At 37.7% G+C, this 14,699-nt stretch overlaps 1 protein-coding gene across 1 annotated transcript in view; it reads left to right on the forward strand.

The window, feature by feature from the left end:
- LOC150101467 (serine/threonine-protein kinase Genghis Khan-like) overlaps nucleotides 1-14,699 on the forward strand; it is an 896,778-nt gene that overhangs the window by 596,968 nt on the left and 285,111 nt on the right. The window contains 1 exon segment of the mRNA XM_090400803.1: nucleotides 1,078-1,217. Coding sequence (XP_090256929.1) covers nucleotides 1,078-1,217 — 140 coding nt within the window.

The raw sequence follows: 14,699 nt of genomic DNA on the forward strand, positions 1-14,699 counted from the left end.
GCCTGACTCTCATACTCTTTCCCACTTTTGCATTTAAGTCTCCTAAGATGTACAGTATGTCTCTCCTTGGTAGGCAGTCCAAAACAGTTTGTAAGTTTTCATAGAATTCTTCACTCTCTTCTTCAGGCCTATCATGAGGTCTTGGGGTAATAATAATAATAAGCTGGTGACAGGTTTGTGGAATGCTCCCTATGAGAATAGGTCAAAATTGTGTGGGTTGCAGTTTAGTTGATAGGTAGAAAAAAGAGGACATGATAAACTTATGATTATTAAAGGTGGTTCTCTAAGATGAACACAAACAACATTTTTCGATCCAAAATAAATAGAACGAGGGAGAGAGAACTAGTGGTCACCCCTGGAAGTTATTTAAGTGTGGTTAGTAAGCATGTATGGACTAGATTTTTTGCTTGGAGAGTGGTGATTGAGTGAGTAGAATGGTTTGCCTGAATTAGTTGCGAGTGCCCTGCCAGTAAATAAGTTTAAGGAGAGGTATAATAGGTGTTGTATGTATAAAGGTTAGTGTGGATCACCTGTGATGAGACCTCTGACACCATGGAAATGCCTGTATAATAAATTTATAGACAAACATTTACAGTAATTAAAATACCATTGCCAGCCTGTTTGGCCAAGTGATTAGCATATGCCACTTTCCAGCAAACAAGCTCTAGGTTGAAATCACAATGTGGACATAGATGTTTGGGATTGCCTATAGATGGAAGATTGGTCAGTGGAAGACCACCACTCAACTTACTGGAGTCTTGAAGTGGCTTGAAAAAAATTGTGTGTTTAGTCTCTCGTTCAGGGTTTGCAGATTGTGTAAATATATATAAAACTGATAAAAACAGACAAAAAGAAAATCCTTAGCTCACCCACAGTAATAATGTACTATAGGTTTACAATCTTTTGTGGATGGAATCACATTAAAACATGCACACATTTTCACAGAGTAACCTGTTTCTAATATAACTCGTTATGCTCAGTTTACTCACATGTGATTTAAAATTACACATTTAATAGAATCTCTCATCATTTCAACAGCATAGGCAATTGATCATTAAGATTACATTTTTTTATTAGGTTCCAAAGCCAGGAGGAGTTAAAAAAGGTTGGATGCGACAGTTTGTGGTAGTTTGCGACTTCAAATTATTTCTGTATGATTTGGCTCAAGATAAAAATGCACAGCCTTATGTGTGTGTCTCACAGGTCTTGGATATGAGGTAAAATTTTTATTGGTTTATTTTCAATATTACATATTTCAATAAACATAAAATTTGATGATGTTAAAGTCTCAGATATGTTGTTTGGAATATTTACTTCAGACTAGATCAGGAGAAAGCCATAAAATTAGAATATTAAATTATTGTTGTTATTATTATTATATGGACTCCTCCCAGAATTCCAGACTCTATCCATCCAGCTATTCATTGGACATCAACAGATGCATTATGGTCACTCAGATGCTTGGTGATGTGCCACACAAGTCTTCACCAGGTGGTCCTGTTGTATGCGTTTCTGAGTTTTCAACTTTAAGGAACGTTAAGGATCCTTAAAGTTCTGCTGATCCTTTCCATCATGAACTTTGTCCACCTTTCAGTATATGATATCCTCAACAGCCTTCTGAAACACCACATCTCAAAAGCAGCAATTCTTTTCCTATCAGATTTTGTCTCACATCCATAAGTGACTGTTGGATAAACAGCTACATCCACAATCCTCAACTTTGTTCTTGTGGAGATAGATCCATCCTTCCAGATTTTAGACAAGCCTCTGTTGTTTTAGCCATCCCTAATCCTCTTTTGAAGAGTAATTCTTTACATTATTAATAATGGATCCCAAGTGCTCAAACTTGCTAACTTCCTAATTTTTTTCTCCATTAAGGTGCACTTGTTTCTCAGGAGCTTCCCTGTCTGTATTTCCTTTGAGAGCCATAATGTGTGTCTTGTTAGGATTGAGCTGAAGACCTCTGTTTTACTGGTCTCATTAACTTTGTCCTAGTTCTTCCTTGTCATCACAAAGAAGTACTGCATCAGTATACTTCATATTACTGATCAATCTACCACCTATCCTAATTCCTGTATTAAGCTCATCCAATGCTATATACATGATGTCCTTAGCATAGAACTAAACAAGTGAGGAGAAAGTAGGCATCCTTGCCTAACTCCCTTTCCAACCTGAATTCCATTAGTTAATGCAATACCTGTTTTTACCATGGCTTCTTGCTCATTCTAATAGTGTGTTGAGGAAAACCCATTATTTTCATTACTTCTCACGGTTTCACATTCCAAATGCAGTCGAAAGCTTTAGAGTAGTCTATGAAAAACATTACCATAGGGAGTCTAAATTCTTTATACTTTTTATGATCTGTCTAAGGCAAAGGATCTGATCTCTGGTACCTTACCTTTCCTAAAACCTGCTTGTTTCTCAGGTATCTCTACCACAACTTTGGCCTCAATCCTATTTAGAATGGTCTTTAATAAAATCTTGCTTACATGAAAGATTAAGCTAATATTTCTATACTCCTTGCAATCCTTCATATATTCCTTCTTGTATAATGGTATGAAAACCACCTTCTCTCTCCCATATCCTTGTAATCAATTAGATTGATTACAAGGGTATTGGAGACTGGAAGCACCTGGAGCCTTATTGCTGTTTAACTGCTCTTTCAACCTCATGCCTAAGTGGAGGACATTCCGAATTGAAATTTTCCTGGTGAGAGGGTGCCTCCAAATTTTCTATTTTTGATTTCCAATTACATTCAGTTTGGGCTTAAACTTGTGCTTTAGGTCATGAACTAAACAAAACATCCTTTTATAATTGTGCCTCCTCATCTGGAATTCTATCTCTTCACATTTATTAGTATAAAAATGTTCTTTGTCCTGTCTGATGGCTCTTCTAACTTCTCTATATAATTTCCTATATTCTTCAGTCTCTATGTCTCTGTTTTTCCAAGTGCCTTCTTTCGATTAGATCCCATGTTGAATCCGATATCCATGGGTCTCGTAGTCATCTAATTGGGCTGAGATACTTCTTGACTATATTTTGTATTATAACCTTGATTCCTTCCGAAAGCATTTCAAGTGAGTTCTCTTCACTAGTCTCCAAAAGAGCATCTAAATGAGTTGATGTTTCTTCTGTGAACCCACTAGAATTACTTTGATATCCAGTCTAGTTAGACATGCCTGCCTTGGAAGGTTTTGGAGTCTTAGTCTTACTTTGGCTCTTACTATAGCTGATGGTCTGTGCCACAGTCTGCTTCAGGACAAGCATGCACATCAGAAATGCTTGTCTTCCATCATTGGAGAGCCAGGATGTAATCATTCAGGTTCCTTGACCTATCAGTGTTCGATGTCCAAGTATAGGTGTGTCATGGGTGTATCTGGAAGCAGGTACTGGTAATAACTAATCTGTTAGCATGGGAAAATTCCAATAGTCTTTCATCACGGCCAGGACCAAACATGCCACACTCAGGCCTAACTTTCATCTCTTTCCCACTTTTGTATTGAAATCCCTTAAGATGTAAAGTACATCTTTCCTTGGTAAGCAGCCCAAAACAGTCTGTAAGTTTTAATAGAATTTCTCTCACTCTTAATCAGGCCTATCTGTGTGGAGTGCATAAACTACCACAATTGACACATTAGTAGGTGAGCTCTAAGTCTAATAGAAAGTATCCTGTCATTAATGGGATTATAACCAAGAAGGTATCTTACCTGAAGTATCTTCAGTATCACAGCTACTCCATGATGCTTTTGGTTACCTCCTGAATAAACAACTAGCTTTCCATTCTGTCTTTTGAAGTGACCTTCTCCATTCCATTTGGTCTCTGTAATTCTCATGATGTAATTTTATACCTCTTCATCTCTTTACAAACAATATCAAGAGTATCCATCTGTAGATCCCATGCACATCCATGTCCTTATATAAAGTTCCCCTCTAAGATTAATCCCTTATCTTTTGTATTCCAATGTGACCAATGCAATCTGCAGTTGCCACACAGCGTTTCATTGACTAGCAATGAGGAAAGCTGAGAAGGAAACCATAGCATTGGAAGAGGTGAACCACCTGATTTGTGGTTTCCCTCTCTGGACCACTTGAAGGTGGTCCAGTCTATCCAGGTAATGAAAAAACATCTGGACTGCTGTGCTCACTTGTCCAGATGCAATAAAATCAATGCCTTCTAAAGAGTACAATGACTTGCCTATTTTTATTTCCGTTATTTTCAGCATTGCTTTTATTGTGTTACTTATACTATTTTTGTTATGGTCTCTGAACTTCTCTCATTTTTAGAGAGAAATTTTGTCAAGATAATATGCAACATGTAATCTCTTTAAACCAAAACTAAAATACATCATTTTCCTTTTGTTAGACTTGAATTGATATCCATTATCATTACCCATATATTCCCAGTCTATTCAGTCATGTTGCTTGCCAACTATAGAACAGTTCAGTATAGACCAGTTCCATGTTGAAGAATACAAAGAACAGGCAAGGAGGTTGACTCAGTTGGTAAGAGGACCAAAAGTTCAATGTGAGCAGCAGTTAGCTAATGAAGCCAAAAAAAAAAAAAAAAAAAATCTACAGAGTTCTTTCAATATTAAGCCAGCAAAATAACAAATGATTATGGTACGATGCCACTGATTGGAGAAAATCGTTATACTTTATTTTCAATACTGTTTACAAATAATTGATTATGAAAGTAATTATTATTATTAACGTCTGACCTCCATGGAGTCAGAGACTCATCATGGGAGGTACACACTATTGCACACAATGCTCATCCAACTATGCCTTAAAATGATTCAATGTGTCTACATTCACAAAACACTCAGGCAATGCATTCCACTCACCAACCACTCTCCATGCAAAGACCCTTTCCTCACTTCTCTGCTCACATCCTCCTTATACAGTTTCCAGTGATGGCCTCTTGTTCTACCCCCCCCCCCACTCTCCCATTCTATGAAAAATCTCTTCCTTGTCAACTTGATAACAACCCCTAACTAGCTTATATGTCTAAATCATATCTCCTCCCCTCTTCCTCCTATTCATAAGGCTCTACAACTTACATTCTTTCAATCTGTCCTCATACCCCACATTCCAAAGACCACTGACCACCTTTGGAAAATTTCTCTGGATCCTTTACAACATATACTTATCACCATGAAAACTTGGTGACCAGGACAGTGCACAACAATTCATATTAAGGCCTTACAATATGGCATCACCTCTTTATTTCTGCATGTCAGGGTCCTCTGCATCATTGCCATTATTCGATGTGACTTGTGCAATGTGGCCCCAGAATTTCAGATCCTTGCCCACCACCACTCCCAGATCTTTCATTTCTTCTACCTTCTTTAAAGTTTCTCCACCGAGTGTATACTTTGCATCCCATCGTTGCTTACCAAATTTCAAAACCTTACACTTGCAACATTGAACTGATAGTTCCACTTACCTGCCCATTCATACAATCTATTCAAGTCCTCCTGCAAGGCCATAACATCTGCTTGACTCTGTATTGCTCTTCCCAATTTTGCATCATCTGCATAATGCTGTATATCAGTAGTTAAACTCATCCCAATATCATTAATATACAAATTGAACAACAATGGTCCCAAAACTGACCCTTTTGGTACACCACTATTGACCTTCCTCATACTGGATACTGCACCTCCCGTATACAACTTTCTGATACTTATTTAACAGCCAGTCACTGATCCAACTCTGATGTCTATTATCCAATCCCATCTGCTTCAATTTATTTAATAGTTTGTCATTTGGGAGCTTATCAAAAGCTTTTGCAAAATCCAATATATGCACTCCCCTGTCCAAGATCTTTGTCACCTTGTTATAGTACATAAGTAGGTTAGTAAAACATAATCTCCCCTTAGCAAACCCAGCTGACAACCACAAAGAATACTGCTGTCTTCAAGCCAATTCTGTATCCTACTTCTCGCCAATCTCTCTCTCTCTTTCTCTAGTACCCTCACCACAAATCCAGATATACTGATTGGTCTATAATTTGAAGCAACAGCTTTATCACCACTCTTATGCAGTGGAACAATTTTACCTTCTTTCGACTCCCTTGGAACCTGTGCTGTTGTAAGACTATTATTAAACATGCATGGAATGCTACTGCCAGTTCTCTGGAATATCCCCTTAAAATGCATGGTGATATGTCATCAAATCCTATCACCTTATTAACATCAATCTTATTTATTTCCTCAAATACCAAGTAATCTACTTGCTTATTACAATAAAGTTCCTTCCGCTCTGCAGGAACTTGACCAAGTGCAAGACTCGTATTAAAAAAATATGTCAAGACAGGTGTCAACTCCCTGGCACATTCCTTCAGAATACGTAGCAATATATTATCAAGTCCCACAGCCTTATTAACACCTAGTTTACTCAACTCCCCATACACCTCTTGCTCACTACAGTCAGTCTCTCCTCCCCATCATCTACTGCTCTCAATCTCCCCATGAAGTCATATTCACAAGATTGAAAGACCTTTATGAATTGCTCATTAAGTATCTCCACCACACATTCTGCAATAGCTGTCTTTATACCATTTTCTCCTGTCAATGTCATCCTTCCATAATCATTCTTTCTTTTGCTGGCTACATATTGAAAGAACTCCTTAGGATTCTTTTTGGCTTCATTAGCTAACTGCTGTTCATACCTCTCTTTAGCTACCCTCACCAACCAAGTCACCCTCCTTGCCTGGTCTTTGTAGACCTCATGGAATTGGTTATTTCCACTTCTCTTATGCTGCCTCCACAATGCCCTCTTTCTCTGTATTGCTGCATACTTAAACTCTTTATTCATCCATATCACACCTACTTTATTTAACCTTCTCACCCTTGGAATACACTTGGACATTGTATCTACTAGATAGTCTTTGAAAATCTCCCAAGCTGCATTGATCTCTTTTCCAGCTAACTCCTCATTCCATGCTACACCTGCAAGCTGTCTCCTGAGCTCTTCATAATCACCCCCCCCCCTCATTGCATTTCCACATATACCATTTTCTCACAGAGGTCCTCACACTGCTGGCAACCACCCAGGCAATCACCTCATGGTCACTCTCACCAATTGGTGGATGACTGGACACCTCATTTATAATTACATCCTCTGATGAGATGACTAAATCCAAGACCCTCAATCCTCGCGTGCCCTCTGTTATGTACTGTCTGAGGTAGTTATCCCTCAAAAACTCAAGAAACTCATTTTCTTTACTTCCAGTTGCTATCTCTTCATTCCACTCTATATTGCCATAATTAAAATCGCCCATAATGTTCACCCTTTTCTTATTTGCTTGACTAATTTGATTATACATTTCATTATCACCACCATCCACATTACCTGGTCTATAACAACATCCCACCAAGTATTTGATTCCATTCACCTCTATCTCACACCATACTTCCTCAAAACCACTGGCATTATTTGCCTCTTGCATCTCTACTTTGTATGGACATAACTCTTTCTCTATCATCAATAGCATTCCCCTTCCCTTTTTACCCCTTCTATCCTCACGAAACACATCATACCCTTCTATCTCTATTCCTCTCAGGATGTTGTCCTCATCTAACCATGTCTCACTTATTCCGACAATCTTTGGGTGAACAGACGCAATTAATGCAACCATTTCATCTGCCTTGTTTCTTATACTTCTAGCATTTGTATACAAACACGACAGCTCATTTCTGGATTTACAGCTAGTTCCACTGATACCACTCACTCAATGTGATCTCTCCATGCTTTACTGGGGCCATTTCCCTTTCTTCTTATTCATTTTAAAACCCTTTTCAATTCCAACCATTTCCTCTTGATCCCAGGTCATCCCATTTCTTTCCTGTGTATGTATGCTCTCACCTTCTCTCAGAGCATCCACCTTTCTCACGCTATGTACCCATCCACCCTGAGCCTCCCTGTTTCCCTGCTCCTCTTGCACACCCATTCTCTCATTTTCTGTACTCATACCACTCACTTCCTCATTCATAACCACCTCTTCAATCTCTCTTGTCTTACTCTCCTGCTCTTCCACATCACTTCCCACTTGATCTGATTCATTCTCTCTACTCACTTCTCTACCTTCCAGCAGCAGTCTCTCCAAGCGACTATCACCATAACCACGCAAATGCAGTCCATCACTCCCATACAGTTTACTTCTTCCTTCAAACTCATTCCACACATTAACAAACTGTACTCCCATCTCTTCACCCATTTCAGCCAGCATATCATTCATAATCCTTGCTCTCCGCCTCATCTCACCACAGTCATACCTAGGCAACACGCTGACTACTCTTCCTGTCACACTATTCTCTTTTATTCTTCTAAGCAGCCTCCTGACATCCATTCTGACTTGCTCTTTGTCCTCTGTCAAATTATTCGTGCCAATTAAAACCATCAACTCCTTTGCTCACTCCCTCCTCATATCCAATGCCTCAATCACTCTACTCGTTTTACCACCTGGAAAACATACCTTGTGCATCCTATCATCCAGCACACCTTTAATAATGGAGTCGCCATATGATGCCACTCGCTCATCTTTCGTTAACTCTTTTGTACCATCATGATTAGTTTTAATAGTTTTTACCCGAATTTTCCTAATTTCTTTCCACATCCATTTCATCTCTTTCCTCATCGAATCCAATTCAACTTCCGAATCTCGCGTCACATTTCTATCATTCATTCTTTCTAATTTTCTAACTCTCGACACCTTCTTCTCACTTTCACCCTCATTCATCTTTCTGTGCTTCCGTCTTTTGGTCCGACTTTCGCTATCATTCATTCTTTCGATTTTTTCCACTTTCGATTCCTGCATTATGCCATTTCCAGTTTCATTCGTTCTCTCAATTTCGTTTCCTTCTGGCACTCTTGCCTCATTTTCATCCTTATTAACATCCGTTACAGTTTTTAAATCACTCGTTTTCTTTTTTTCTGATTTTTTTAACATTCTTTTGCCTCTCTTTCACACCATCCTTCTCTTTCGAACGTGCACTGATTTTCCCTGCGCCACTGTTGCTACTAACACTTTTTGTCATCGATTTCATATTTGCATTCATCAATTCCTCATTCAGGTCACACTTCGCACACATCCTCTTTCCATCCGCCCTAAACATCCACAAATCATTTATGTAATCGAAAGAATGCATATAACACATCTCACACTTAACGAAATGACTGAAATCTAAGTTAATAGACTCCTGGATGTTATAAAGAAGAAGCAATTCTGTCCTTGGGTGAACCGATTAGAGTTGCCAATGGGACATACAGTTTAAATATGGTGTGTAGCTGATGTTTATTAAGCACTCTAGATATCTTTTCAGATAGCTTAATATCAGTGCTTAATAAGCATTAGCTATGCACCATACACCTCCTACAATATGGTACCATCAATATAGTGCACAGCATTATATTTCAGCTCTCCAAAATGCAACACCTTGCACTTATTATTATGAAAACTACAATCCCATTCATTTGTCAAAGCTAAAATACATTTCAGGTCTTCCTCTAGAGAATTAACATCATCACTACTCCTGATAATTTTATCTAACTTTGCATCATTGGCAAACACTTGAAGATCCCCAGTCAATCCACAAGAAATATCATTAATAAACAAGTTAAACAGTAGGGTCCAAGGACAGAACCCTGAGGCATGCCACTGGTCACCTTCCTTTTCTGAGATACAGCTCCATCATACACAGTTTGCTGGTATTGTTCAGAGAACCGATCTCCAATCCATCTAACCAATATCATTCCTATCCTCTGCAACTTGAACACCAACTTATCGTGTGGTAATCTACCAAATGCTTTTGCAAAGTCCAAGAATATCGCTGTATAGGATTCTCCCTTATCCTTATAAAACATAAGCAGATTACTAAAACAAGACCTGCCCTTCACATATCCATGCTGACTATCATAGACAATCCTATGTTCATCAACCTAATCCTGTATTCTATTTTTAACCAATTTTTCCAAAACTTTGATCTCAATTACAGATTGGTCTATAATTGGAAACATCTGTTCTTGAACCATGCTTGTGGAGATTTATTATTTTGCCTTTTTTCCACACCTTAGGAACTTTACTCACTGCAAAACTCTCATTAAATAACCAGACAAGGCAATGGCTAACTCTTTTGCACATTTTTTAAAAATATATGGTGATATGTCATCCATTCCCACAGCCTTATTAACATCTAACCCAAGAAACACTTATGATATATGTCTGATTCTTTCTCCTAATTCTTGCCTCCCTTCTACATGTTGCACAGCATCATTCACACCACTATGGGATACACTGATGAAGTGTCTGTTAATTAATTCCATTATATCATTTGCTATGGTTACTCTGCTACCCTAACTATCCACTAGCATCAACCTGCCTTAATTATTTTTCCTCTTGCTTGCCACATAGAAAAAAGAAAACCTCAGATTAGCTTTGATCCAACTGGCTAATCTCCTCTCATATTCTACTTTTTCTTTTCTAACCATGCTTGTTACTCTTCTGGTCTGCACTTTATATTCTTCATACATCTGTTCGCTGCAAACTGTCTTGTACCTTCTCCATAATAACTTCTTTTATAACACTACTTGCTTGATTTCACCATTCATCCTCTCGCTCCTACTTTATTTATTCTCTTAACTCTTGGTATCTAGTTATGCATTGCTTTTGTTAGATACTGCCTTATCATTTCCCATGCACTGTCAACATCTTTTCTACACAATTCATCAACCCAATGTATTGTTGCTAGTTGGCTATGGAGCTTCTCTTAATCCTTATAATTCTACATACAGATCTTCTTGATAACAACTTTTTTCTGTTTCACTACCTTCCAAACCAATACCTCATGATCACTTTCACCAACAGGTGGCAGTATTGATACCTCATTCACAACCACATCCTGTGACGATATCACCAAATCTAACACCGATAAACCTCGTGTTGTTTCCGTCACATGCTGCTTCAGATAGTTATCCCACAGAAACTCAGCAAATTCACTCTCCTTGTTACTATACACTATCTCTTCTTTCCAATCTATATTCCTAGAATTAAAATCTCCCATTAGGATCATCTTCCTTTTACTTGCCCAACTAATTTGCTTAAACATTTCACAATCAATACTCTCCACATTCCCTGGCCTATAACAGCATCCTATTAGATATGCTATTCTGTTGATCTCAGCTTCACACCAAACAACTTCAAATTCTTCACACATACTACTATTTTCCACTTTGGCTCTTGAAGGATACAGTTCCTCTGCTACCATTAATAATACCCCCCCCCCTCCTCTCTTCATCTTTCTATCTTTTCAGAAAATTCTATATGCTACCATTTCAAGGCCTCACAGTATATCATCATCATTCCTTATTGCATTCCTTTGGAATCATTAAAAGCACTCTTCCTCATCTTTTCAGCTTCCTAAAAAAATCAAGTTTCACTTTTTTCGCAAGTTTAGACAATCAAGTTTCACTCATACCAATTATCTTCAGGCATACTGACTCAATCAATGAGGCAAACTCAGCTCTCTTATTTCGAATACTCCTTACATTTGTTTACAAACATGACAATCCCTGTATCTCTGAGGCTATTCTACCAGCACCAACATTCTCTATTCTAGCTGCTATACCACACTTGTCTCTTTGATCTGACCACTAACATATTGTGATTCTGATTGCCATTCATGTCTCATCCTCACCTCTATGCATTCCATCACCTTGTGCTGCTGCAACCACATCTTCGACGTCATATCCATCTTCCTCCTGTTGTGCAACCAGTTTAGCTGTGCTATCCTGCTACACTTCTTCGCTTAGATTGTTAGTTACATTAACTTCTTGTTTCTGTGCCTTTTCAGCAAACAATAGCCTTTGTATATGCCCAACACCAAACCCATTCAAATGCATTCCATCAACTTTAAACCATTCTAACTTTCCTTCAAATTCATTCTACATATTTACAAACTGAACTCCTTTTGCTTCCCACAACTCAACCATCTTGCTATTCATTATCTCTGCTCTCCAATTCATTATTGTCATATTCAGGCAACACGCTAAAGACTTTTCCAACAATGCTATTATCCTTTATCTGCTGCAACAACTTCCTCAAGTCTCTATCAACATTCTTTTTTTCACTATTACCACTAATTCTGATGCTCGCTTTTTTCCTTCTCTGCAAAGCGTCATTTATTTGTTTCATTGTTCCACCTGGAAAGCAAAGCATGTTTTGTGAACTTTACTAGTCATGACACCTCTAATGATCGAGTCCCCCCATAAAATAACATATGATTATCTTTTGACTCTTTCTTTGTAATACTAACTTCCTCCTTCTCATTCACATCAGCCAATCTCTTCTTTAGGTATTTAGTCCCATCTTCTAGATGTTTCATAACACTTTTTGTTTTCACTAACTCTTGACTAAGCTCTTTACTATGGTCCTGACTCTAGCTTTCATTTCTAATTGCTCTAATCTATCGATACACTTTTCACATATATTAATACTTTCCTTCTTTTTTGTTCACTCCACAAATGTATCATATTTTTTGCTGCATTCATGAAGCAATTTTTGCAATGCATCCACTGAGAAAAATCCAAGACAGAACTCGACCCACATGCTGCAACTTTCTGTGCCACTGATGCACAGTCTTTACAGACACCATTTTCAGAAGTAGTAGGAACCTATTGCATATTCTTCTAGATCTTTTTTATGTCTCACAGCTCTGTTTGCATTTGTACATTTTCGTGCTGTCATTCCATGTGCTTTATGTATTGTTCCTGCCAATCCTTTGTGTTCTCTCATCAGTGTATGATTTCCCACAATTTCCATTGGTATATTCTCATGATTTCTTTTGTTTTGTTTCTCACAATTTCTTTTCTTCTATTTCTCATGATTTCTTCTGTTTTATGGGATTTCTTTGCAAGACACAAAACAATGTCTTGCGATTTCCTTGTTTTGTTCCCATGATCTCTTTTTTTTTTATTTCCTGGCCGTTCCTTTGTTACAGGAGGATAAAGTATTGGGGAGGTAGTATTTTTCCCCCTAAATTCATTTACTGAACCTTGTGCTATTATGTTTTTGGTCCCTAGAGGTCTATAGCAAGCATCTACTGTATAAATCAGGAAAACATATAACAGGTGCTTATTTTTCTCAAATCTGCAGTTTTATTATTATTATTATTCAAACATCTCCATGGAGTCCTAGAACTCATGACAAGAAGCCTATACCAACTCACACAGTATCAACCATACTTCTGATCAAATGCATTCACTGACAATGCATACAATCCATTTCACTTGTATGCATTCTCCAAGTAAAAATTCTAACCATCATATAGTAGCTTACTATTCTTACTCAATTTTCAAAAATGAATTTTTGTTATCTCTCCTACCATGTAGTTAAAACTTTCTTCTGCATTTGTCGTATAAAATCAGCTTTAGTAATGTATGTTCCTATGATATTCTTTCTTTTTCATCTATTAGTCCAATTCACAATCTTCACATTCACAATCTTCAATCTATTCTCACAAATGAGTGTTCCACAGAGGCTAGATAACATTTTTTTGATAACTTACCTCTGAATACTCTACAACACTTCCTCTTTCCACAAAATCCTGGTAACCGAATAGCAATGTTTCACATGACTGTATCAAGAAACAATAACATACCCATCTCTAGTCAACAATGTGTGTTTTGATGTCACAATGATATTATTCATGCCACTTTTTATTTGCAATATGTCCTGTGAACTTTGACTCCTACCCACTGTCATTACCAGATCTCTATTGTGATCAATTTTTTTACAGTGTAGTTCCATCAACCTTAAGAATATAAATGAAAATCAGAGTCAGGATCATGGAAACAGGGATGATCAGAATGAAGAGAGAAGTGCACTATAGCAGAGAGAGTAAAGAGTGATTGTGTTGATGGGATGGCCTCAAAGAGTGGAGAATTATTATGCTTGTATACTAATGTACAGAGTATCAGAAATAAAGGGCTGAGTTTGTAGAATTGATTGAATCAGTATGCCCCAAAATAATTGGCATACGTGAAACTTGGTTGACTGATGATGATGTGGAGAGTATTGATTGTGAAACGTTTAAACAAATTAGTTGGGCAAGTAAAAGGTCATTAAGATTTGGTGATAACTTCACAAGATATAGTTGTTAATGAGTTACTGATACTGCTGCCATTTGGTGAGAGTGATCATGAGGTAATTGTTTGGGAAGTGGTGAAACAAGAAAATGTTACTGTCAAAAATGGATTTATGTGAAAATATAAAGGGGGCAATATATTGGGTACATGAGCTGAGCAGAAAAGATATTAACAATGCATGGAAATTCATAAGGCAGCATCTAACACAAGCAATGTATACCAACGGCCAAGCAAGTAAATAGAGGAGTGAAATTGATGAACATTGAAACAAAGCAAGCTGTGTTGGAAAAGAAAATACTATGGAGGAGGTATAAGACAGTTGGTGGCGATTGGATCCATGAAGAGTATAAAGTGCAAGCTGGAAGGTGATAAGCATGGTAAAGAAAGAATATGTTCAGTATAAGAGGAGATTGGCTGGTCAGGTGAAAGTTAACTCATGGGAATTTTTCTGCTTTTCAGCAAGCAAGAGAAAGAATAATTATGGCAGGTTGACACTAGTGGGTAGTCATGGTAGCAGAATAATAGTTGCAAAGGATATAGTGGAATTATTGAAT

This window comes from Typopeltis vanoorti, chromosome 11, assembly GCF_054136105.1.
Source record: "Typopeltis vanoorti isolate ZY-2024b chromosome 11, IOZ_Tvanoo_1.0, whole genome shotgun sequence".
In the NCBI taxonomy this organism is placed as follows: domain Eukaryota; kingdom Metazoa; phylum Arthropoda; class Arachnida; order Uropygi; family Thelyphonidae; genus Typopeltis; species Typopeltis vanoorti.